The 26,599-nt window shown below is 34.6% G+C and overlaps 5 protein-coding genes across 5 annotated transcripts in view; 2 read left to right on the top strand and 3 right to left on the bottom strand.

The window, feature by feature from the left end:
* Nucleotides 1-1,569: 1,569 nt before the first annotated feature.
* On the bottom strand, nt 1,570-2,641 carry LOC148904703 (adrenocorticotropic hormone receptor-like). Its single transcript, XM_089024482.1, has one exon. It carries the CDS (start codon nt 2,542-2,544, stop codon nt 1,570-1,572), a length of 975 nt encoding a protein of 324 aa, XP_088880608.1. The 5' UTR covers nt 2,545-2,641.
* A 2,378-nt stretch (nt 2,642-5,019) lies between these two features.
* Nucleotides 5,020-5,751, top strand: LOC148904702 (uncharacterized). The gene has a single exon (XM_089024905.1). It carries the CDS (start codon nt 5,121-5,123, stop codon nt 5,592-5,594), a length of 474 nt encoding a protein of 157 aa, XP_088881031.1. The 5' UTR covers nt 5,020-5,120; the 3' UTR covers nt 5,595-5,751.
* Nucleotides 5,752-6,821: 1,070 nt separating this feature from the next.
* Nucleotides 6,822-7,745, bottom strand: LOC148904701 (melanocortin receptor 5-like). The gene has a single exon (XM_089024481.1). The coding sequence runs from the start codon at nt 7,743-7,745 to the stop codon at nt 6,822-6,824; it is 924 nt and encodes a 307-aa protein (XP_088880607.1).
* Nucleotides 7,746-9,462: 1,717 nt separating this feature from the next.
* LOC148904700 (uncharacterized) lies at nt 9,463-10,375 on the bottom strand. The gene is made up of 3 exons (XM_089024906.1): nt 10,325-10,375; nt 9,874-10,031; nt 9,463-9,788 (listed from the first exon to the last, which is right to left on the bottom strand). Exons 1-3 carry the CDS (start codon nt 10,339-10,341, stop codon nt 9,622-9,624), a joined length of 342 nt encoding a protein of 113 aa, XP_088881032.1. The 5' UTR covers nt 10,342-10,375; the 3' UTR covers nt 9,463-9,621.
* Nucleotides 10,376-21,682: 11,307 nt separating this feature from the next.
* LOC148904698 (uncharacterized) overlaps nt 21,683-26,599 on the top strand; it is a 33,235-nt gene continuing 28,318 nt past the window's right edge. The window contains exons 1-4 of the mRNA XM_089024902.1: nt 21,683-21,904; nt 24,394-24,587; nt 25,090-25,289; nt 26,251-26,325. Coding sequence (XP_088881028.1) covers nt 21,857-21,904; nt 24,394-24,587; nt 25,090-25,289; nt 26,251-26,325 — 517 coding nt within the window. The 5' untranslated portion in view covers nt 21,683-21,856. The remainder of the gene's footprint in view (nt 21,905-24,393; nt 24,588-25,089; nt 25,290-26,250; nt 26,326-26,599) is intronic.

The following is a 26,599-nucleotide window of genomic DNA, read 5'->3' as shown; positions in this document are numbered from 1 at the left end:
ACTGCGCATGCGATTTTATCCCGAATTTCTCACCTTCTTTTGTTTAATTAAGAAAAAAACAAGGTTTAGACAAAAGAAGGTGAGAAATTCGGGATAAAATCGCATGAGCCGTGGAATCGATTCTTAAACTATGAAAAGGCTTATTATATTACATCCCTGAGAATCACTATAGGAAGCGCCACACATTGAAACCTTTGTGTATGACAAGCAGAGCATCTCGGAAGTAGGCTATTGACTTCAGGAAATATTTTTATGTACGCCCGGGAACGCTTTCTGTTGCAACATACCAGTATTTTGCAAACTTCAGAATCGGTGCGGCAGGTGCGGTTTCTATATTTGCTTGCCAAAATGAATTACTAGGTATAAAACCTTTTGGTCATTGCTCTAGACAAACAATATTTTTATTTGAATATGAAAATAGTAGGTCTTCCTGTTGGCTTAAAGTGACGAAAAAACTGCATTGCTAGAATCAATATTGCTTTTCCTTTTTTCAAAATTTGTCTCCGTATCAATAATATGTCAACATAGATATTCCTGTTTAACATTCTACTTACATACTCAATCTTAGAACTTTTGTAATGCAGTAACAAAGATTACACTTTATGGAACTGAAGTGCTCAAAGTCCAGCGAGTGAGTTTTATGATACGAAACAACGAGCGAACTGTATAAAGTACTCAATTCATGGTGTTTTCTGTTTATTATATTCACACCGATATTTTCAAATTGGTTTGAATTAACAGTATTTCAGTTTAATTTAAAAAACATGCAATGGCTATTTTATATAATTCCGTAATTAACAACGCTGTTTTACAAGCATATATAAAAAAATCTGAATAACTTTTTGACTTTCAATGCATCAACGAAATTATAACTTTTCAACTTCCGGGTTGTATCTGTCGGAATAATCATAGTCATAAATATGTCAATAGTCATAATACAAATAAAAAATAATAATATTCACTAGAGTGCACACAATATAACCATGAAACTTTAGTAACACTAAATAGCACAATTTCATGCAAATTCCTTTGTTTAATTGGCACTATTTTGTACTATTTAGTGAAATAGTGTTTCACGGATTTATTGTTTGCACTATGCTTAACATTATGCATAATTTATGGTTTCCATAAAGTAAGCTCATCACTAGTAGATGAGCTTGGCGTTAGGTGCTAGTTCGGTGGGATGAGAGTGGCTTGGCACATATTAATCGCGGTAACCATGGCAGCCCTGTCACAGCCCCGTTTTGAATTTTTTTCGTGGGACGTATTTTGTCCCTCTTTTTTTTTTCTCCTTCAAAAGTTGTTGCGGATACGTTTATGTTTAATCGCGAATATCTTGAAAACCACCACGGGGCACCTTTTTTTTTCAGATACAAATCATCATTAAATTTGAGTTTAAGAAATCGGAATGCCAAAACATTTTCATGAATATTAATTTTTACCGTATGCAGCACATTAGGGGAATATAATAACTATATTTCTCAATTTCTTAATCATGCACATATGCCTTTTGTTCATCATATGCATTTGCATTTTTTATAGTATCTCACGTTTACATACTTATAAACATTATACACATCTAATCATTATGCAGGTCATATACAAGTAAATGTTTTGCAAAAAAGTACGAATAGCGACACGTATTTCTTCAACTCTTATACAGAATATGATTGGATTTAATACTCCATTAAACATCAAAATAGTTTCTGTAATTATAAACAACTCTTTCCTTGCCTCCCAGTCTTGGGAAATATTATATGCAACTAGCATCCCGACAAACGGAGCATAACACACCATAAACGCACCAATCACATAGTACATGGTATTGACGGATTTCTTGTATCTAGGCATGTCTATAGACTGTTGTAATGATTGCTGTTGGGCTTGGATCTGTTGGGAATGCTTGCGGATGACTTGAGATATCTTAAAGAAGGAAATGACGTTCAATGCACACATTGAAACTGGAAAAATAACGTCAAAAAACAACAAAAGTCTTGTTTCATTTAGCATTCGGCCCAAACAGAACAAAATACTTCCAGCCCAAATTACCGCCAGTGCTTGACCATATCGTTTAGTGGTGATAAGCTCGTTGTATCGCAAGTGAAGACGAACAGCCAAAAATCGATCAACTGTGATTAAAGTGTACGTGCTTAAAGAAACATAACCAAACAAAGAAAAGCTTGCTACGAAAGCTGTATCTGCAGACCGAAATAAGAGCGAATCTTGTCTCAAGTTGGCAATGCGTACTATGCAAAACGCTGGCTGCGAGAAAATGGCCACACCAAAGTCAGCGATTGCCAGACCAAGGATAAGAACATTAGCGGGTGTTTCTCGAAGAGAAGATGTCCTGAAAAAGGTTAGGATGATCAAGCAGTTTAGAAACGTCGCTATAGTAGAAACCAGGCCGTTGATAACAATGGAGGAAATCAAAATGTTAATGTAATGTTTGTCAAGGGAACTTCGAGAAGAATTGGAATTGTTTACTGCCAATGGTAACGACGAACTCGTCGTCAAGTTGTTTTCCAGGAAATCATTTGAAACCATCTTTTAGTCAAAGGATTGATTTTGTATCTGGATAGCTTCTTTAGGATACCGAACTGTAGTTATTGCCGATTCTGCAACGATTTTCGACGCAAGTCTTCTAATCGGGTTAAAATAAAAACATCATGTAAGGAGATTTTGAAAGCTACTGGTTCTACTTTGCTAAGGCACAGGCAAAGCAATAAGTTGATTCCAAAAAATTGATTGGCCGATCTCCAAACGGAAACTGATTCATTAAGTGTACATTAACTTCAAACGGGTGTTACACTCCAACCTGTAGTTTTATTAATTTAAGTTTGAAATGTTAATTTAAAAAAAAAAAAAGAGCAAAGCAAAACTTATGGATAATAGATTCGGCAACTCTTGACAAACATCATTCCATTAACATTTTAATCTCCTGTAAATATGTGAAATTACTATTTTTTCAAAAATAAAAGTGAAAATAGATAATCCAATACTTTTTTTTAAATTATATATTGTAAAACTTAGAGTTTTATTTTGATTTCAGCTGATCTTATAATAGGTACACAAGCCCAAAATTTTGAGCTCCAACAGTTTTGGGAATAAGTTGTCATACCTCATTAAATTGAAGCCATGCTCACGCAGTGCAGCGAGCCTTACCATAAGTACTAGTTCACAAAAAAGATTGAGATTATCACATGTTAAGAGAATGATATGAGTTTCCATATTAATATCGCGAACGACCCTACACATTGAGGGTCGATAAAAATTATGACAAAATGTACGTACTAGTTTCGAGTTTGCGGTGAAGTGATATCGTAGCACTTCACTGATATGATTTTTGCACGGCTTTATACGGATGTTGACCCTAGATGTGTAATAAATAAAAATGGCATATGACATTTGGCATATCTTTTCATTGCTGAGATATTTCATATGAAAATTAAAAAACGATGACATCACAAGAAAAAAAAAAAGCTAAATCATTTCTTTTGGGAAAGTTAAATAATACGAGTATTGAGAATATATTAAGCCAAAAATTAAAATTTTACCCTGCACGTATGACCAGCGATTCTACAAATTAAAACTAACAGTATTCCCTCGCGACCAGACATTAAGGTATAATAATCTTTCACAAAACAGGTATTCTGTGAGATAAATTAAATATAAAACTCATCGTTCTTCAACTTTGTTTATCCCAAGGTGACAAAATTTTAAGATATCATTAGGACCAGAAATTCTTCAAAGGCGGTGATTGGTGCAGATAATCTCAGGACGACTACAAATTATACTCAGATTAATTATATGGCTACAGATGAATGCCAGTAAAGCCTTTCTGCTTAATGAAAATTTTTGCCGTTTTAATCAAATTTTTTCTGTAGTACTTAAAATCTAGATAATAACCGAACATCGATCAATAGCACTTTTAAGAGTCATCTGTGGCGTGTAATCATTTCTCAAGAGTTTAACACGAGCAGTTTTGTGATCTTCTAGTTTTTCAGTTCCCAACTAATGAGCTTTAAAATTCAATTAAAGGTCTCCAAAACTCGCAGGAGAAAAAAATAATTACTATAGCCTGAAAATCCGTGTTAAACTTAGTAAGATGTTGAAGTTTAGCAACATAAGAACATTTCAAATATCGAGCTTTCGTATGAAAACATTAGATGGTAAACAAAAGTTACATGCGGAAGGTTTCTTGCAAAATTCAATTTTTTTTTTCAAAATTCACGTCTTCGCGAGTTTTGAACTCTTTCTCTTCCGACTCCATCGTCTTAGTAATTTTAACATGCTCTTTCCAGCTGTGATAATTATTTTTCTCTTATTAATTTAAAAGTACTTGATATAAACTTGAAAAGCAAGTAAGGTGGACAGTAATTAATTTAAGACTTTTTTTAGACTATTTAATTTTGCACAAGAATTAACAAGTTTACTTTATGATTTACGGAAAATCACAAAGAGAAAGAAAAAAAATACGATGATTACATTAATTAATTGAGTGTGGAATGGTGGTGAAAATACTTCAGTGTTATACACTCTACAAAATGATTTGATTCTGATTCGACAAGAGGAGTATAATTAATTCTTTAATTGTACTTTGTAATGCCCCAATTAAGTTGCTCAATTTTGTTTGAGTGCATTATATATAAAGGAAAATTCGCACGATATTTCTCTTACATTTCGGAATTGATCATACTCGCTACGTTTTGAAAGTTGCCAAAGTGGATTCGACAAAAGGCTTGTCCAATTTTGAAAACTTTCAAAACGTACCTAGCTTGTACCTATAAATTCCGCCGAATTGTACTCGAGTTCTTGCTATTTCCTATGCAATACAAATTACATTATTGATTATTTCAAATGGGATTTTCAGAAATAATTTACAATAGAATATTCTAAACTGATTATCAGACGAAAATTCACACATTTGGATGAGTGAAAAGAAATGAGACGTATCGGCTACTATTATAATATAATAATAATAATAATAATAATAATAATAATAATAATAATAATAATAATAATAATAATGTCTGGCACATGTACTGGCTGGATGTCCGTCTCTTGCACAGTCCAAGTACCTGGATAGACACAACGCTGCTTTGAAAGTGTTTTTCTTTGAGATGCTAAGAGATCTCAAACTGGCTGATAGTACACCCCCATGGTTTTCTGATGTCAAACCCAAACCACTCTACAAATCAACTGACGCTGAAGCATACTGGGATGTACCTGTATATGCTGACCACATGTATGTACGATCTAACCGTGTGGACGCGCGTTTCATCGACCACAATAACAAGAAAGTACTCATGGTGGAAATGAGCTGTCCGTGGGTTAACAACCGAGAAAAGAAAGACAAAGAGAAGACGAAGAAGTATGGAGCACTTAGACTTGAGCTCACAAAACAACACCCAGGATACACGATCTTGCAAGTGAACCTCATTTTGGACGCTCTTGGAGGATGGTCTAAAGAGATGGAGTCTGAGATGAAGAATATCTTTGGAGCAAGATACAAAGATGTATTACTCAGAATGCAGAAAGCGGTATTAAGCTGCACAGTGAACATTGCAAGAACATTCAAATTAATCACATCTTAAGGACATTTCAAACATTCCAAGTATTTAAACTGCATCTTAAGAACATTAATAATTGGTTTTAAGTGATTGTATATATTATTAATCCTGTCATGCTGGTAGGTTACGAAATTACGCCCTATCTAGCTTACCTAATTAGCATTCAAACGTGTTTACTGCTGATAATAATAATGGAACTTATATAGCGCACATATAAAAATTCATGGCGCTTCACAATAAGAAATAAAATAAATACCAGACGTATGTTACAATATTAATGAAATGTCATAGTTCATTGATGTTCACTTTGAACCAGAGGAGACAAAGTTCTTGAACAGTTCATTTTTAAATAATTGGATTGAAGAACTTTTCCTAATTTGAAGTGGGAGGTCATTCCACAGTTTAGGGCCAGCAACGTAAAAAGATCTGTCACCATAGGTCACCAGACGAGATCAATATACAAAATATACAATAATATATACAGAGTATGTACATACTCGATCTAAAGACTAGTAAGAGCCAATTGTCTAGCAGGAAACTCTTTAAAGATGATTTAAACTTAATGTTGCTTGATGCATCCAGTTCCAAAACACAGTAGCCGCTATCCAAAGAGTTCTTTGCAAGGGCTGTACGGCCTTTAGGAGGTACCTGAAGTTTATCATTATTACGTAAATCTAAAGTAAATCTACTTAGGTATAAGATCATTTGTACAGAAGAGTGAAGTCCCTAAACTTTTAAGTTAAAAGAAGACATCGAATGTTGAAAGTATAAACCTTGATATCTCCAGGATGCACCACTTAAATTATATAACAATATTTTAACATTCAAATTTTTATTTCATGTAGAATTGAAACTGAAAATATTGAGTTAGGGGCGTTGGGCACTTTAAACGTCGACGTGTACACATGAACAAATTTCCTATTCTCGATAGAATTTGAATTTCTGCACAAGAAATGAAGTTCTGAGCTGTTCTGTTCAACTAAGAGAACACAATTGCGTTCACATTTAGCGTTAAAGTTGAAAAGTCCAACAAATAACGTATCCTGTAAAGCTTCCCAAAGTATGAGACTAAAGCGCTATTCTCATCATCAAAAGACAAGTAATTGTCAGTTTGCACCCCAAGGTCTCTAACTGAATCTACTTGGAATAGGTCTTTGCCCAGGAACTCAAGAGGGGATATACGTTAGGTCTGTGTTTTAGCATTTCCACAGTTCCAAATTAAAACATAGAAGTTCTTCTTGCGCGGGTTTATCAAGAGGTGTTTGGCATGTTTGTTCCTGTTCCTCGAATACATATTTTGACCGCACTGCGCATTTCTTTAATTCTCCACCAGAAAATAACCGGATCGATAACACTGACAGCCTTGGCCAAAGTGTTAAAAATTGGTAACCATATACGGATTATCGATAGTGATCCTGACTTACGAATGCCAACAATCAAAATCATTGCTAAAAACGGAAAATAACACAATACAAACGCACCGGCCACATAGTACATGGTATTGACGGATTTCTTGTATCTGGGCATGTTTATAGACTGTACTTGTTGTACTGATTGTTGTTGGGCTTGGATCTGCACAGAGTGTCGCCGGATGACTCGAGAAATTTTAAAAATGAATATTGCATTCACAAGTAGAATGACATAAAGTATTGGTATAACAATGGCCATAGAATTTTTCATTTGGAATAGTAAGCAACACATAGAGAAACCTAACAACCATATTCCTGCAAGGGTGACACCATAACGTTTGGATGTGACAAGTGCTTGATATCTGAGATGAAGATGAATAGCCAGGAATCGATCTACAGTAATAGCTGTGAAAGTCAGGAAAGACACGATGGATAGGAAAAACGAAAATGCAAAGTATACTATTTGTATTGAGTTTTGAAGCCCAAAATAACCTTTTAAAACAGAAATATCGTAAATGCAAGAAAGAGGCTGTGCAATGATACCAACACATAAGTCAGCGATGGCCAGACCAAGAACAAGAACGTTCGAAGGTTTTTCTCGTAAAGATGAGGTCTTTATAAAAGTCAAAATAATCAACAAGTTCAGAGAAACAGCCCCGAAAGCAAGCACAGCATTGATGATGATAAGCCACAAAGTAAGCATCTTGTAGTTTGGATGAAAAACAATTGAACTCGTTGTCGTTGACGGCAAAGTAGAAGAATTCATGATTGACATTTGCTCCGACAAGGTCGTGTTATTCAATCTTTGTAGTTTTTTTATCCCTGCAAGTGTAAGCTTAAGAATTAAAGCGTTTGCTCGAAATAAACAGGTGTCCTTGATTATATTCGTGTTATTAAATCTTTGTAGTTTTTTATCCCTGCAAGTGTAAGCTTAAGAATTTTAATTCTTTAAAAAGCGCTTGTTCGAAATAAACAGGTGTCCTTGATTATATTCGTGTTATTCAATCTTTGTAGTTTTTTTTATCCTTGCAAGTGTAAGCTTAAGAATTAAAGCGCTTGTTCGAAATAAACAGGTGTCCTTGATTATATTCGTGTTATTCAACCTTTGTAGTTTTTTATCCCTGCAAGTGTAAGTTTAAGAATTAAAGCTTTTGTCAAGATAAAAAGATGTCCTTGATTATGACGTTTTCATTTCATTTAGCTTAAAATAAATTAAAAATTAAATTTGTTTCTTCAATTCATTCTAGTTTCTTTACAAAACCATCTGTTCCAAATCGAAGAAACTGTGAATCTGCGAATAGGTTAAGAGAGGATGTCAGCAAAAATCGAACATACGCCGGAAACGGTCGAAAAATCGAATTCGCTCATAGTTTAATATTACGAAGACTTTGAAGTAATATAAACAGTGGTATACTTTATCTGTCTGTCCTTTTGTTGATGATAAAGAATAACCAATCAGCGCGCGAGAAATTTGCTATTGTAAAATAGGGCGTGGAGACTGATATTTTCACATAATCCCACCAGCAGCTGCACTGCTATATTATTTTCATTGATGGCTTACAACCTTTTATGTCTCTTGAATATTATCGCTTTTCGTCCATAATAACTAAACATTTTGACTATTGCTTTTGTGATTAGTTCTTTAGATTGCGTTCTAGCTGTAATTTGATGTTTAATAGCGGAGCTCTCGCGCAGGGCGATGGCCCGCGCGAGTGGAGCACCATACTTAAGAAAAATTGGTAACCCATCGAGTTGATTTTTCATGGCTTGCCTGACGTCTTTGCTTGGCTGTAGATTATGTTAACTAAGCTTATTGTATAAAAACCTTGTCTTTAACTTTCAACGCTAAAACATGTTCAAAAACAATTACAAATGCCAATTTACTAACAAAAAAATTTCGTATTTTGCATTGTATTTTGCACTAATTTTCATTTTGTCTCAGTTGTTCTTGTCAAGTTTAACTGAAGGTATAAGCTTTTTTCCCCGAAAACTTTTGTCTTTCGTGATTCACGAATCTAATTTCTCACACATGAAAACAAATGAAAACTGGTAAATTTGAATTTCAAATCAAAATCTAGTAAATGTAAGTTTTAAAGCTTCTCGAAAAATAGTTGTCTTTTATGAAAGGAATGAAAATATTTTAATGAAGAATTAGAATAAGAAAAATATTTTACAAAATAACTGTTATAAATCTCGCATTCTCGTATTGGTTGGGAGCGCGTGCTTTATGAGAGCACACAGCACGCACGCGCCCTTGTATTTTATAAAAGAAATATAAAACTTGATCCATGATCGACTGACCATGATCATAGCACAGTGGATCTTCAGGGATCAACTAAATGCATTTATTCGTATGGTACTTTGTCCATTTTTGCAACCACTCTTATCAGAAAATATAACTCAAATTTCGTACAAAATTCTTATACTGCAAACATGCATCAATTTACGAATCATAAATTCTAAGCTAAATATTAATGCTGGCATTTACATGAGCATGCATTAATTGCACTAACGTTTTTGCTGCGTCTCCAATTCCAGTGGCTCACTTGCCTGGAATCCATAAGCATTTACAGACACCACCCGCATAAGATATTTTATACCCGCATTTAGACTATTAACAGTGACTTTGGTCTTTGATGAGCTTACAGTAACACCATGGTAGTAATCCAATTCTGTGCCTTCTTTTTTGTATTGTACAAAGAACTTCGTGATTTTATACGGTGCATGGCCAAGGGTGCTGACCATTCAAGTGTCGCTGATGTATTTGTCATGTCATCTACACTCAAATTTGCTGCCGGAGGAGGAGAAGCTTAAAAGAGAGACAGACAGAGGAAAATCGATTTACGAATAGCTCAAAACAATTGGAAGACATGTATTGTAAATATCAACAGTACCTTGTACAAGAAGTGACCTTGGTTCAAACACATCAACGGCTTTCCTTTTGTTTTCAAGCCCTCTCTGAATACGCCCAGTGATGTCTTGAATAGCAGGCCAAGATGGCCATAGCTTTAGCTCAGCGGTGATGATAAACTCCATGTGTTTGCTGCCATTACTATATAAGAAGAATCCGAATATATTATGAAATGTTGCCGGTGATAGAGACTTCCATAGTAGTCACTATATTCGAAACCTTGTGTTGCAAACACACGACTCAAAACTGCTCGAGATATAATTGACAAGGAAACAGTTGTGATTTTCGTTGATCTAACGAGAGAAGCTATTGAGGACCTCAAAAATACAACTACTTTGGCGTTCAAATATCGGGTATTTTTTCCTATGTACGTGAAGAAGGAAACTAGGGTAGTAGTAGTAATAGTAGTCTAACTAATAGACATGATGGCGTACCTCAATATCACTTTCATTTGATCATGATGGATTTTGTTGCCACCCGTCGGATGTTCGTTTCTAAGTAGTTGTAAGATCTGTAAAAAAGTAATAGAAATGGAAAAGAGTGTTAGTCGCATAATTACATATTTTCATGTTGTAGAAATATGAACAATTTATGATTTATTGAAATCAATGGATTAATTTGTCACGCAAACTGCAAGCTTCTGTTTGTTTGTTTTTATTGAATTATCTTATATAAAAATAAGTTACTCTGTACACAAGTTGGTATGTGCTAAAACAATTATTTACTGTGGACACCAAATGAAGTGAAATCCATAATATACAAAATTAAATATTTTCTAAAAAATAAAAAATAAAAATAAAAAAATAATTAATTAAAAAAAGAAAAAAAAAAAGGAAATCAATGGATTAAGTAACCGTTGAAGTCAAACATAGAGTTGCTCGTTGCAGAAGCTTTTTTCCGATTCATAAGAGACACCATGACGCTAGACAGTTTGCGTTTTTTCATTGACGTTTCAAGTTGTAGGAATTGTGTGAAAAGTTTAGGATGACTGCATGTTTTTCCTATCTTACTCACACTCTAACATTTGTATTAACAGTAAAGTGTACTTTCTTCTTCATTTCAGTGTTTGTTATTCTTGCTGGTTTATAAGGCTTCGACGTGTGCTTGACTGCCACGTAGTCTGAAGGAAAAAAAAAAGTTTTGCATAGAGCTAATCAGCTAACGCGTTGCTATGTACGTTTCCACCCAATTCAAACCACATGCGACTAAGTTTCACTGTTCGTTATATTTTATTTTCACAGTTGAATTCGTAGCGACAAACGCTTCTATTCCCAGAAGGTTTGAATTGGGTGGTAACGTACATAGCAACACGTTAGCCGATTAGGTCTATTGTCAGAATTAAAAAGAGTCTTCGTAAAGGATATCGGGTATAAAAATTACAATCTGTTGACATCGGAAACTCATACCTTTTGGCAATGTCTTGACAAAGACATGACTTGCTAGACCATCGCCATGCTCATTGGAGGCACTGAGATACTGATATACTATAGTTTGTTAATGCTTGTAGATTTCCGAAATTAAATTCCGTTATTTTTATACGATTTTCAGCTATAAGGAGCCCTTTATTGAATCTATTGATTCTGTCTTTGAATCCCCGGTCTTGACCGTGAATAAATGGCAAAGGCACTGGCTTCCACTTTATTAATATTTTACTTGGGCCAGATGATTAAGTTTGTGTGATAACAAGCGCTAGATAAGGAACTGAAAAAAACAAAACATTTCTCTACATCACATTACTTCCATCTTATACTACTATTAGTGGTGTTGATTACCTGAGGAGGGCATTTCTCTACATCACAGTACTCCCATCTTATACTACTATTAGAAGTGTTGATTACCTGGAGGATGACATTTCTCTACATTACAGTACTCCCATCTTATACTACTATTAGTGGTGTAGCAGGGTTACGACACCAGTCGACGCATTGACCAGCTCTGGATACTCAGACAAAGGATGATCGTGACGGTGAGGACACTAAGATGACCAGGACTGGCACACGTGACCAGAAATTGTTATGTTTGTGTTACCACGGTAACCCAGGTCGTTGCCATAGTAACAATATGTTTTGTTTAAGATAATGATATGTATAATCATACCGCCCTTTGGCGAACCCGTGGATACTAGTTGCACTTTCCAGAAATTGGGCTCCCTGTGTCCTTTTCATATTTTAAATACTCAATTTAGCTGGTAAGATGATTAGTTGTCCTTTTATTTTCCTTTTAACACCTACTCTGTTTAGCTCTTTGTTGTTTTGTTGAGTTTGGAAGCGAATTCTGTGATGAATTGATTGTCTAAAGTTACTTCACTTACGAAAGACGACTTCGACTTCGACGGACTTCTATTTGCTAAGTCTTCTGAAAAACAAATTCTGAATTTTGTTATTGTTTTGTTATTGTTGTTATTAATTCAAACGGCGGGCCGAGTGCTTTATTTTAGGAATCAATCCTTTTTGGCTAACGAAAAACGTTGCGTTATGCGTTACTACTTATCTTGCACTTCATTGGTCACGGCGCTTACAATCGAATTGTTGCCTGAAATTTTCATATGAAGCTCTTTATTTAGACTGTGAACTAAGTGAATGCTTTATAGAAAATCGTTTAGAAATACAATTTTATTTGACTTCATTTAAGTCCGTAAATTACTGATTATTTATTGGAGCGAATTCTCGTTAGTGGTCGCGAGCGCCTAAACATACCAGAACATTGCTTCGGCTGTTTGTGATGTCCAACGATCAATCTACTTTTTATTCAGAACAGCTTATTTGGATGACAAAACTAGCCTAACATTCTTCAAGACTCCATGACTCTCGTTTCGAAATCTTAATGAAAAGTTCTTTTTTTGATACATCCGGCTCTACCTACGAGTCTTCTGAAAAAATTTAAATATGTTGACTAAAGTACGTAAGCGTTTCTGTTTACTTTAACACATCAGCAAAAAAAGGTTTAACTCATTGAAATTTTAGTTTAGGCGTTAATCGTATTTTTTTACTTCAACTTGCATCTTTCCTTGACTCTTTTGATACAAATGATCCGAAGTTAAAACGAGTTTGCGTATGCGCAAAGTGGGAGTTTGCGCATGTGCAAAGTGGGTCCACAGTGCTAGAAATATCCCACATTTGCACATTCAGACCCCACACAATAAGTCGTTTCTACGTTTCATGTATCCACGAGTTAAAAATGAAATGAAGTTTTTTTTTCTTTCTTTTTTAACCATGGATGATTCCCTAAAAGAGAATATTTTTATAGGTTGGATACTTAATAATGGTTTTTCAGTGGAAATAAAAATGCTATACCTGTTGACTCGAGTCTGTCTGTTTCTGCCGTAAGGGCCAAATCAAATTGTAAAGTATTAGTAATGTTTTGTCCAAGTTCCCCCAGATAAATAAACTGATAGTGATCATTCTCGGGTAACCCATCGAGTTAATTTTTCATGGCTTGGCTGGCGTCACCTCCGTTCGTCTGTCCGTCCGTCCGTCCGTGTACACAACACAGAGATCCCGCTTGATTTCAAAGCCAAATTATAGACCAACAACAGATACAAAAAACTTTTTATGCAGTCAAAAATGGATCAAGAAGTATTCCTCAAGAATTTAGGTGTGTTTTTAGCAAACATCGTGTATTTTTAATTTCTATGGCAAGAGGTTTTTTTCCACGAATCGACAAATCAAACACTCTCTCTCGAAACTTTTAATATTTCTATAGATAAGCTTAACTTATTTTAATGTTGAAAGAAATAAAAAAGGAGAGCCGCAACAAATATTCGTCCTTTATTTAGCGCTATAAATCTCCAAGAATTCAGTTGTTGTCAATCAACTATATCGTATATGTTTTTAGTTCAAGAAAAAAAACAGCTTCATTCTTCTCCTATCGCGGTGTCCCATCGGCAAAATAAACGGAAGACTTTCATTCAATGATTTTATATCTTTGTACAGATAATTCATTTAAATATTGAATGAAAAATAAAATTACACCAAATATTCAATTAAGCTGTTTATTGAGCTTTTCGAGCTAGTATGACTATATACAAATGAGCTTAAATTTGTGTTGTTGAGAGATAGATATGTTATTGTATAAAGACCTTGTCTTTCATTTTAAAAAGCTAAAAGATGTTCTAAAACATTTGCAAATACCAATTTACTGACAAAGAAAATTGTTATTTTGTATTTTGCATTGCATTTTGCATTATATTCTATTTTGTCTCAGTCTTTCTTGTCAAGTTTAACTGACTGACGTAAACTTTGTTTTTTGAAAACTTTTGTCGTTCGTGGTTTCCGTATCTTTCTCACACATGAAAACAGATGAAAACTGGTAAAATCGAATCTCAAAATCTAGTAAGCATAAGTTTTCAAGCTTTATGAAAAGTAGTTAAGGCTTATATGAAAGAAATAAAAGTATTTAAATGAAGAATTAGGATAAGAAAACAATTTTTTAACTGACGACACATTTGGTTTTCAGGTTCAGTGCCTTCATCACAAGTTTAGTTAGTTTATGATCTCCAGCCAATTTTTTCTTCGATGCTACCAAAGAATTTATTATTTTTAGTTTCATTGCGGTAAAAAAACGGTTCATATAGATACATAAAAGTGAATTCCTATGGAAAACCAAACATCGTTATGTAAAAGACGTAAGTAAGCTTATTTTTTGCTCACCTTTTTTTAACCAGTTTTCAAGTCTGTTTCATAGTCTTGATTTGTCCTAAAAAATTCGGAAATCTTCAAAATTTCGATTTCAATGAATGATATTCAATTTAAATTTCACTAAACCTGATATTGTATTGGATTATCTGTAGTTATCTTTCGTATTTTAAGTAACATTAACCAGGAATTCAAAGCTTAAAAATGTCGGTCATGGAAAAACGTTTAGGGGAGAGGGCTGGTGGTGAGTTGTATACACAATTCCATATACACAATTCTCATACACAATTCGATTTCACTGCATGGTTTTTATTATGGGAGACATTACCTTCATCTCTAATAAAAAATAATAGAAGATTTTTTCCCCGATCTTATTTTTACCTTTCAAGTTTCATTCAAATTGTTCTCCCTGTGACTTGCATTTCGGGATCTCCGCTTTTTGGCAGTGCCAAAATATATATTAACTAAGAAGTTCTACATAACTAAGAACTTTTTTTGTTCTATTCGAAGCAGCGCAGTTTACTTCTTAACATCTGTTTCATACGGGTTCAGTTACATACAATTGCGAGAGGAAAAATGTAGCAGATAATATTAAAACAAAAATAAAATAAAAAATAATTTAAAAAACTTTTTTTCGCAATTCCTTTTTTTCCATACATCATATCTTATCCTATCCTCATCATATCACTGGAAAGCATGGGTGGCGTGCGCTGCTAATGCGCCTCCTCTTACCAATGCGACCCGGTTTCGAGCTCTGCCGGTCTCGATGTGCTATGTGAGTAGAGTTGTTTGTTGGTTCTCTCCTGTGCTTTGAGCGGGTTCTCCTGTTTTTCCTCCCTTCATAAAAATCAACTTCTAAATTCTAATTCGATCTACCGGCTGCCTTATCAATTGCGTCCACCCACCACAGATCTTGAGTAAAATAAAAAAATCTTCAATTCTGCCACTATCCATGGAAAACGGGAAAACGCATTTTTCTATTCTATTCACTGCTTCATACTGCGTCTCCCATAAAACGTGCAATCTGCTTTAACCCCCTCAACGACGTCTCGATATATTTTGACGTTTTTGAAAGGAAAAAGGCAAAAATCAACACAATTCACAGCCCCAAAGCCAAAAAAGCAATGGCTCACTGACGCGGAAAAAAATACTTATCATGTCCGTTTATAATTAGCCTAGAACGACATCGTTTACAAACAGCTGTTTTATCCGTCTACACTAAATGCTAATAAGCCAGTGTTAAAATGCTAGAAAACCTGAACTGAACATGCGATACACAGACATGAACAGTGCTTACGAACGCAAATGAAAGCGCGTAATTAAATAGCGTTTTTAAAAGTATTCAATTCCGAAAAAAAGAAAAAAAAAAAAAAAAAATCGCTATTGTTTACCTGTTGACAGGAGGCATAAAAAAGTATTAGATTGGAAATGAAATCGTAAACATGTGAACGTAATTAGTATAGGTAATAGCACCACATGCTGTCCAACTGGGAAATGATTGGATGAAAAAACTCTGAGGATTGACAAAATTGGAATAAGCCGATAGGCCAAGTTTAATTTGGCAGACAAAGGACTTTATTGAATAGAATTATTTCCAAATTGGACAGCCATGTAGTCCTATTGAAGATTAATTATATCAGCTCAAACAAAACTAGTCTGATTCCATACGTCAAAGTTTTCCCTCGAAAGAATGCAAATGCAAATTTTCCTGAAGACTAGATTGTTTAGTTCGGGAGTCTCAAACCAGCACTTTTCAAACTGCACCTGGAGAACATTATTTTCTAGAAGTACGCCACTATTCAATAGTTTGACAAAAGACTACTTTGCGTATTAATAGTACAGCTGCTTTTCGTATTTCTTGAACTCGAGCACAGTATATCAGGGGGTTCAACACACCATTGAACATCATGACAGTTTCGGTAACTAAAAACAGACAGTTGATTTCTTTGCTACGTTTCTGAATAACCGCATATACGACAAGAACTCCAATCAAGAACACATAACTCCATACAAATCCTCCTATTAAAATATACATGGTGTTGACGGATTTCTTGTATCTAGGCATGTCTATAGACGGTTGTACTGATTGCTGTTGGGCGTGGATCTGCACTGAGTGTCGTCGAATGACTCGAGAGATTTTGAAGACGAAATAAAAGTTCATCAATACTATTCCCACTATTACAATAATATATAATAATAAAGCAACATTTTTTGAACTTTCATTCCCTATATATGCCACCATATACCTAGTAAATGATAGTAAAAAACTAATAATCCAAATGAACGTAAGTGCCACGCCATATCGTTGGGTTGTGACGACTTGTTGATAACGTAAGTGAATGTGTACAGCTAGGAAACGATCCGCAGTGATGGCTGTCAGAGTGCCGAGGGAAACAAAGAGTTGTAGTGTAAATCCCACACTGTACAACAAATCTGTGATTTGATAAAGTCTGTCATCGGAATTAAACTCTGAAAACAATCTAATACAGAAGACTGGCTGTGAAAAAAAGCCAACAGCAAAGTCAACTATTGCGAGACCAAGGACAAGAGCGTTCGAAGGTGTTTGTTGTAGAGATGATGTATTAACAAAAGTCAAGATAATCAGCAAGTTAAGAAAAACAGACACAAAAGCCATTACTGCATTGATTACGATCATGGATAAAACGAAATGAATATAGCGACTATCATTTGAAGATACCATGGACGAAGAAGTCGATGAAAGTCTGAGAGATGCAGATGTTGTGTTACCAGAATAATTCATGGTGTTCACTTTGTCAGTTTACTTCAATATACATGTGCAGTGATCCAATACTATGCTACTTCCTTAGTAACCAGTACTGTATACTACTTTCTTGATAACCACAGATGCAGTTTAGGAATTGATATCGGTTCCTCTTGTTGCTGTATGAAAAAAGAGTTTTTCCCAATTATCTTTATCGTCCTCTTTTGCGCTAAAATACTGGACAAGGTTAACTGGATGTTGGGCTTGGAAGGCAATGTCGGAAATAAAAATGTATTTTCTTTTACCAAACGTTAAAAGTGGCTCTAAGGGATTATCCAATAGAAAAGCTGTTTTCTCAATTTTATGAGACTGGAATACATGATAAATGCTTATGACGTTCAATTCTGTAATTGTTATGGCAGAATTGCTATCAAGATTGTGATCGAATGTGAGTTAATTATCCTACTCCAGACGATGCGCCGCGTGTACATACAGTGCTTGCCGCTGAGTATAAGTGACTTGTGATACATTTGATCAACATGACTTTGTCATTCAAGCCTGAGAAAGATTCATCGGATATATTCATGCCATAAATAGACGCCACATACAAATGAAAAGGATACAACTGAACGTTAAAACATTATTTTCATTTATCTCCTGCTTCAAATATTTTAAAAATATCCTGTGTTCGAGTTGCGTGATTGTTATCAAAACAGTCCTTATTGAAAAACAATGTTGGCCAGCACACATGAGTAAGCTTGGTAAATATTAAAAATTAAACTTGTTAAACGGTGTGTACCGCTATCAGCAATACAATTTTTATCCGCGGTAGGGATTAACGAAGAAGGCACGAATAGACTTCCAATCAGTACCAATGCAAATACAAACTCATCTCAAGTACCAGCTGCAATATTGTTCAGAATTGATCTCATCTTTAGTTCTGTAATAGATGATCTGTGATATCGCTATTATTTTTTTATTTTGTCGGTTTTCAATTTGCGACACTGCCTTGCACCTTGTGACCACCTTATCTTTCATTATTATCTTTTTCATTTTTGTATCATGTGGCGATGGACGTCGGCTTTTGATTAAGCAGCTTGCAACCAAATTGGCTTTCCCATATTTACCTGGAAGGCCTGTTTGTGTAAACTTTCTATGAACCCCCAACCAGGCAGCCCAATCCAGTATCTGACATCCATCAAGCTGGTAACAACATTGAAGCAAAAGTCATACCGAACTGAGTATCAGAGGTACATAAACACTAGATAAAAATATATAAATTTGCAAGTTTTAGTTAACAAAAAAATTTTTGGCGGTGGGGGTTGACGCAGTAAATTTACTTCCAAACGTCAATAAGCGTTGTTTGTTCAGTGGATCTTACACTTTATTTTTGACTGATTTCTTTCTTGTCTTTTCTTTTCGTTTTTGGCATTTAATTAACTATGAGGGGGGGGGGGGGGGGGGGGGGAGAGTAGAGGGAAAGAGATATTAGGATACATATTATAGAGATATTACAATTGTAATCAAATACGTACCCGACCACATTACATCAGCAACGCTGTAAAACTTATCGTGCCTAAATGAATATTATATTATTGTTATTAATTTTCATCATTATCATCATTATTATTATTACTACTATTATTACTGTCATCACAGACATATATGCTTATGATTGTGAGATTTATCTGAGGATAAGTGTTCACGCATGCTTGTCGAAAAGTGGCGCATCGTCTGCTCCACGTAACTGGATAACCAGCACAAACAAAAATCTCGTGACTTTGAAATTGGAAAAGCGTTTGTTCCGAGGATTGTTTCAAGACAATAGTTCGCGCTGCGCATGAGTTTACATGAGAAGCTCTACACATTAATTAGTTGAAGCCCACGCTTAACCTGAATTTATCTTTTTTGTTTATGCAGTAGTATATTTATTGCTTCATTTCCAATTCAACTTTGCACGTCTGGCGAAACATGTCAAGTAAAACCTTCAGTTACTGACGAATTCTACTGAAATTAGCCTTATACGTTCTAGCTTCTTTAGGTGTAGGCTTTATTGGACTATTAAGAATATTTATATACAGTCATTATCAATCATTAGGCTTTAAAAAAAAAAAAGAAGATAATATGAAGGGAAAATTCGTATATCGCGGCAGCATCAAAGGCCACACCCACTTCTTTTAGAATGAGGCTCGGTCACGAACTTTGGTTAACGCAATGCTGTTATTATTAGTAAAAGCACTTGATTCTGGAAAAATGATCCTTTATTGTGGATAATTTTAATTTTATTAATCCATCTTTTCAAATTATGTAGTTTTATAGTATTTCAAGCTAGCAGTTTGCTTTTTTAAAAATATTTTGCTCTTTAAGGAAATATCCTTCTGACAATATTCACAGTATTGATTCGGTTAAGATGTTGCCTGTAACCCTTAGAAAAATAGTTTGAGTGCGACTACTCATTTAAGAGGAAATTGTTTTCAATAATGAGCAATAATGGCAAAAAGCGCCAAAAACTAGACTTTCGTATGAGTTTTGATCCCAATTTTCGTTTTGGGTTAACACTCAAAACCTTTTTTAAACAGTTAGAAACTAATGTACTATGATAAAATGCCTGTTTGAAGCCGGTATTTTCAATTGTACAAAGATGTTTTGTTGCATTTGTGTTAGAATATTGCTTTGTCAGGCTTTTTAATAGAAAATATATGGGAAATAAGCAAATGAAGGCCTAAACCTTATTTTCGAATAAAATTTTTGTTTTGGGTTAACACTTTGATTCCACTTTCATCGGTCATCTTTACTTCCAAACAAGTTAAACTTTCTGAATAGCAAGATTTTAGAAGAAGAAAATGCGTTTTGGCGCTCACTGCTTGAATACGAAAAGAATTCTCTCTTAATATACAAAACCTTACTGGCACAGGAGAATTAAATTTGAAATACGTTTTCCCTATTGATCTTATAGAAATTATTGCAAGCTAGTTTTCACATAGAAGCCGATGTTTCCAATTACAAGGAACAACATAACCATAAATGCCTCCTCATACGTCACAGAATTAGCATATGGCATGGAAAAACCTTTAAAACTTCAAGAAGCCGCACTCAAACTATGAGTTATTCGACATTTACTCCATGTAGAATCAATACTGAGAATATTGTCAGAAGGGTGATAGGCACTTTAAGTTCTTTTGATTGTACCGAACGGCCGCTTTTTCTTCGAAATCTCTCCATAAATTTTAAATCTCCATTACTCGTTACAGAACAAAATACCCCAAAAAATCTTTTTACTCACGATTAGAACATTTTTTCAACTTCTCAATTTCTAATTATCGACGTTTTATTTCATATAGCACATTGTTAATTTTTTTAAAAGTTCTTTATATTTCATGAAGTGCTAAAGTAACTTGGTAACAAAAAATTTCCGCCAACGTAAATTTATATTGGAAAATAAAATAAATCATAGATTTAAAGCCAAAACAATGTTAAAAATGTTTTTGAACAATGAAACCCATGCACATTTTTGCAAAGGCAGTCGAGGCCCTCAAAGTTGGATTGTATTTTGGCTCTCTCAGAGCCGGTCATTGGCAATTGTGTTTTTCTATTTTTTCTCGGAAATAAAGCAATATTTCGAAAAACGAAGTACACCACGATTTGTTTTGGCTACATGTCTAGCTTTATAATTGAATATGAGCGAAATCGATTTTTTGGATGTTACCAGCAAATTTCGATTTTGTTTGATTATTGTCGACATCTTCTCTTCTTCTCACCTTTCCTGGTCTTTGCCTAGATTCAGCTTATTGATCAGCCTTCTCTTAACTTTAAAACTACTTTCCATAGCAACTGCTTGGAACATTCTTGAGTTATTTTAGATTTTCGCAAAAAGATAAAAAATTGTAAATTATTTTACGGTGTAAAATTTACTCTTTTATCATTACTGTTTGATTAGAAACACCGACGCAAATCACACTAGTTTTTAGCCTTTTACCTATTTTCGCAAAAAGATTAGTTAATGGTCGACGCTGCGCCATCGTGTTCGTAGACTAATAAACATAAACCCAACATGATTGATTTTTGTTGTTGTTGTTGTTGTATTTTATTGTATTTTATTGACATTTTTATGTTAAAATAAGTTATATTTACACTCATTTAACAATAAGATAGACAAGTACAAAGCAATATACATATATATATATTTATAGCTAAAGCAAAATATAAGAGAGAAAGAAGAGGGAAAAGAAATGATAATAACGATAATAAGATGATTGATGGCTCGGAAAAGACCAATCATGGTTTTGAGCCGCGGCGGGTCGCGATCAAAACGATTTTCGCTGTATATAAGCAGTGACAGAAGTTTGAACTTCTGGCAGTGACTATGAGCCGCGATTTTTGCTCGCTAATAACCCTGTTGGGTTTCCTGTGTATATCATCAAATCGAGGCTGCTAAACAAAATGGCGTCGGAATTCAAAATTTCGTGTGTCGAAAAATATTTGTTTACAAGTTTTCGATCTTAACGACTGCGGTTTTCCTGGTCTTAAAACCTTCGTAAACCCAACCATGGAAGCGACAATTAAACCAAGTAGCAACCAAAACTGAAAAGCTCAAATTTATTATTTTTATTATGGAAGAAAATGCAATTAAGGACGAGGAGCCTCCAAAAACATCAAAGGTAAGTTTATAATACAGCTTGACTTTTCCATTTTTGGCTGCTCTTTTAAAGTAAGCTTAATTTTCTGCTGCTGCTGTAACTTTACTTATGTTCTTGCAAAATATTCAAGCCTTTAATCGTATTGGAATATTGAACGTTTATTCGACAGAAAGTAACCTTTTCTGTTCAACAGCAGTTGGCATTTTGCTGTAACCAAGCTGACATTATAAGCTTTAAGTAGAGTAAATTTTAACAAAAAATCGCCCAATTTTGGTCTCATAGTCTAGTTAACTCACTTTTTTCCAAAACTGAATAAACTGTTTTTAAAAGGCCACTTGAATCCAAAACGTAAGTTAATTTATTTGAGAATTCAAGTTAATAAAATGAGGTTGACATAAAAACGATTGATGCAAACGAATTCCCTTCAAGAAAAAGGTGATTTCTTATGTGCCTTCAAAACAAGAAAAATTTTTAATCAACAAAACAGCACTACAATTATTTTGCGCCATTAAATTAAATAGACAAAATGCAAAATAGTGAGATATCTATTGTTTTTTTTATTAAGTTAGTATTTAAAAGTTATTAGGACTACATGCTGTCCAATTTGGAAATAGTGAATGAAAAAAATTCCGACTGACCAAATTGGAAGAGGCCAATTGGCCGAGTTCAATTTCGCAGTCAGAGGAATATTTTGAATTCAATTATTTCCAAATTGGACAGACATGTAGTCCTATTGCAGATTAATTATATCATCCCAAACTATACTAGACTGATTCCATAAGTCATAGTTTTGCCTAATTAAGAATCAATGAAAACAATTCCGACTGACAAAATTGGAAGAGGCCAATTGGCCAAGTCCAATTTGGCAGTCAGAGGATTTTTTTGAATTCAATTATTTCCAAATTGGACAGACATGTAGTCCTATTGCAGATTAATTATATCATCCCAAATTATGCTAGATTGATTCCACAAGACATAGTTTTCCCTCGAAAGAATGCCAGTGGAAAGGATCCAAATTAATCTTTAATTTGACAGGAAAGAGAATTTGAAAAAAAATGCAATTTATTATAGTTGCTTATATAAAATTATTTATTGATATCCGGGGGGGGGGGGGGGGGGGGGTACACACCCCTCCCTGGTTCGACTTTGTGCCCCTACTTCAAAGATTCAACCACTACAAAATAATATTTTCCCCTTTAATTCTAAGGGGTGCATCCCTCCCTGGGTTAACTATATGTGCGCACTGCACCCCTTTCTGAACAAATTCCTGGTTCTGCCCCTGTTAGTATAGTACTTTTTCACTGCAGTTATAGTGTATGTATGCTATGCCTTGGCTTTTAGTACTTCTACAAAAATAATCTTGGTAAATTGCTATTTATTCTAGCTTCCATGTAATTAGGCCAAATGAAATACAAAACACGTTCCTTCATCTTTGTGCAATGCAGATAACTCCTGATACAGCATAATTTCTCATATCTTGACTTCTGTCCATTAAAAAAATAAATCAACTTTGTCTATAGAGAATAACACTTGACAGTCATTCTACTGAATAACTTGTTGTCCTCTTGTAATGTCTCTAGTTGATTAGAGATGAGACTGCCATTAACTGTTTAAGCAGTGGCGGATCCAGGGGGGGTTGAAGGGGTCCACGGAATCCCCATTGAAGGTTTGATCTCTTAGGTAATAGAAATATGTCTTATATAAATTTTGCTTAAAAGTATCCACAAAGATAATGTTGAACACAAAATGATAGATATTTTTGCTGTTATAATGTTTAATTTACCTTTAAGTTCCGTTACTAGATAGTAAATTAGGTGATTAGAGCTTAGATTAGTTTAAGAAGTGGAACCCCACTGGATCCGCCACTTCAGCTCAGCCACATGAAGGTATAGTCATTTGCATACTTACAATTAAGGCAGCACCTCATCTTGAGTTATTTAAAAAACCCTGAGTGTTGGTCAGGGACTCAAACCATATGACCATCTGCACATCAGATTGGTGCTCCTACCAACTAAGCTATATGGGTGGCAGTCAATCAATTTTACAATAGTCTATCATAATTGGTTAATACTTTACTGGTGTAACAAAAAATCCCAAAATCTGATATTTGCAGAAGCCATAGAATAATGCATTACCTAAAGGTTAATAAGTACAAGGGATGCCACAAACTGCTGAACCGAGACAAAAAAAAAAAAAAAAAAAAATCAAAAAACACCAAGATTACGCCTCAAAACGTCTATGATTTCTGCACAAAAACATCAAACTTTTAGTCTTGCATTCCTTTCACCATGTGACGGTATCCTTTCTTGATCATTTTTGATAATTTGTGGGAAAGAAAATTATCAAAGGATACTGACACGTGAAAAAAGGAATGAAGACAATATATTTAATGTTTTTTATGCGCAATCATAGACGTTTGGAGGCGTTACCATGGAATGTTATTTATCTCAGTTTGGCAGTTCCCTGACATCCGAAGTAATTAGAACACTAATAGTCTTAATACTTTATAGGCATGGCTACAACATACAGATAAATCATTATCAAGACTTCACAATGTCAAAAAGACTTTCTACAGGCTGGGAGGTGGTCCAAAAGAAAGAGAAGTTGATTGTCAGTGTAATTACAGGAGTAAGCATTCTAGCAGCTTTGTCAATATGGACCCAGATCCTCCACAAATTTCCCAAGAAAGTCAAGAAACAGCCAGGTAAGTCTTTCCTCTCTCACTTTTTCCAGTTTTGAGTAACTATATACCCGTGACTACTGACTTGCTTAAAGTGTACCTTACCCCAAACTCAATGTTTCCAGTATCCATGATTCTACATGAAGTAAATAGTTGCATAGTAATAAAAATATCTTTATTTGATTTGATTGATGCATCTTGGAGATATAAAAGTTTATAAGTTTCCAATATGCTAATGTTTTGCATGTACAAGACATTTGAGTTTATTTGTCATCATTTGTAAATTTAAACACTCTTTCTATAAATCCTTAAGAAAATGATGTTTTATAATTATAATACAGGTAGACTGTGAGCAGTCCCTCTATTTCCCTTGTTCACTGTCCGTCTGTCTGTCCGTGTCGATTGGCTGAAGAAGATTGGTTACAAAAGATTGGTTAAGAGTCGAAAGTCCCAGGGGGAGGCACCTATTTGAGTCAAAAACACCAATTCACATTTATTTACTAAACAATAGTTTTATTGTTTATAGCAACATAGAAATGTCTGTCCCAGAACTAGTAAAGCACCAACATGACAAGAAGCCAAAGCAAAGGTACACTCAGGCTAGACACCGGCCTAAGCAGAAGAAAATACCTTATTCTGCAATAGTTTGTTGTGCTGAAGACACCCCTGAGGTCCCTACACAGGAAAAACAACAGCAAGGTCATCCTGTAAAAAACTTTATAGCCAGTAAGTTGGACTATTTAATATATATTAGCATACATACCAACTTGTGTACTTCCTAAGAACACGCTCGCTCATTGGTTAATTGGAGGTGAATATATAGAGGATATTACATGGGCGCGCGGAGATACGAAATTTATCTTCGAGTGTTGAAAAGATCTCTCACAAGTGAGCGCAGCGAACGAGTGAGAGATTTTCAACACGAGAAGATAAATTTCATATCTCCAAGCGCCCATATAATATTCTGTTTATTATGTAATTATCAATGAAAGTATGTTTTGGCTTTTTCAGGCAATTCTTTTCGTGTATTTTCGAATAGCCATCGCAATGGTGTTATTTTCACACGTGAAAATAACATGTTAACTGCAAGTTTATGTTTGTTTGTTTTTATTGAATTATTGTATATAAAAATAAGTTTTAACTTATAATTAAAATTATTCGCCTTAGGCTCAGTGAATATGGAGAATATTTACCTCTTCGCTCGAAGACTCGAATAATTGCTAAATATCCCTTTTTTATGGAGGGGGAAAGGGGAATTGCTGGGATTTTGGGAATGGCCAAAATCACTTGGTGTGTAGTATTTTCTTGAAACAAAATGTTGCCCAATTTTATTATTTCCATAATATTTTAAAACATGTATTGGTGTTTTACATTACTTAATATTTTAAGAATATAAAAGTGAAGTGTTACAGTATGTTACATTGAACCTGTTAAGTGAAAGATTCACGAAAAAGGAAGAAAATTTCAAAGTAATGAGTCATGACAAAAATTTTATTAAATGATAATTGTAATCTAAATATAGCGTGTGCGCGTTGTATTCACCTGCCTGTAGGTGATTATATGGCAGATAAGACGTAAATTGTGACCCACGAACGCGCCGGATTTATTATATTCACTTTTGTAAAAATATACTAAAGCTCCTTACAGGAGTGACATGACACTGTTGTATCTAATTTATTATCTGTAGTTAAAGGTCAAAATGTAAGCCCCCAACTTCGTCAAAGTAGTTCTTCACAGTCTGCAAGTCAACAGATATACAAAGGTATGTTACAACAGTAATAATTATTGCCATTCTTTATAGAGCGCATTTCATAATCTCAATGCGCTTTAAGATGATTATTTCGGGGGACTTGACGGACTGCTATTACGGCGCAAATTGTAACAGTAGACCTTCTGGACGATGACCGCTCTTTTTACTTTGGAGATTTGCTGCCGCCGGGGTTCTCACTACTTTTTCTTTCCTGAAAATGTCTTAGCCTGGTTACTTGTGAAATTGCAAAGTGATTCACTGTACAACATCGATAACGTATTGGTTT

Source organism: Actinia tenebrosa, unplaced genomic scaffold (genome assembly GCF_029948245.1).
Source record: "Actinia tenebrosa isolate PJP-AT-01 unplaced genomic scaffold, QUT_ActTen_1.0 PGA_scaffold9__36_contigs__length_13948895, whole genome shotgun sequence".
Lineage (NCBI taxonomy): Eukaryota > Metazoa > Cnidaria > Anthozoa > Actiniaria > Actiniidae > Actinia > Actinia tenebrosa.
The sequence above is the reverse complement of the archived record's forward strand: the minus strand, read 5'-3'. Positions and strand labels throughout refer to the sequence as shown.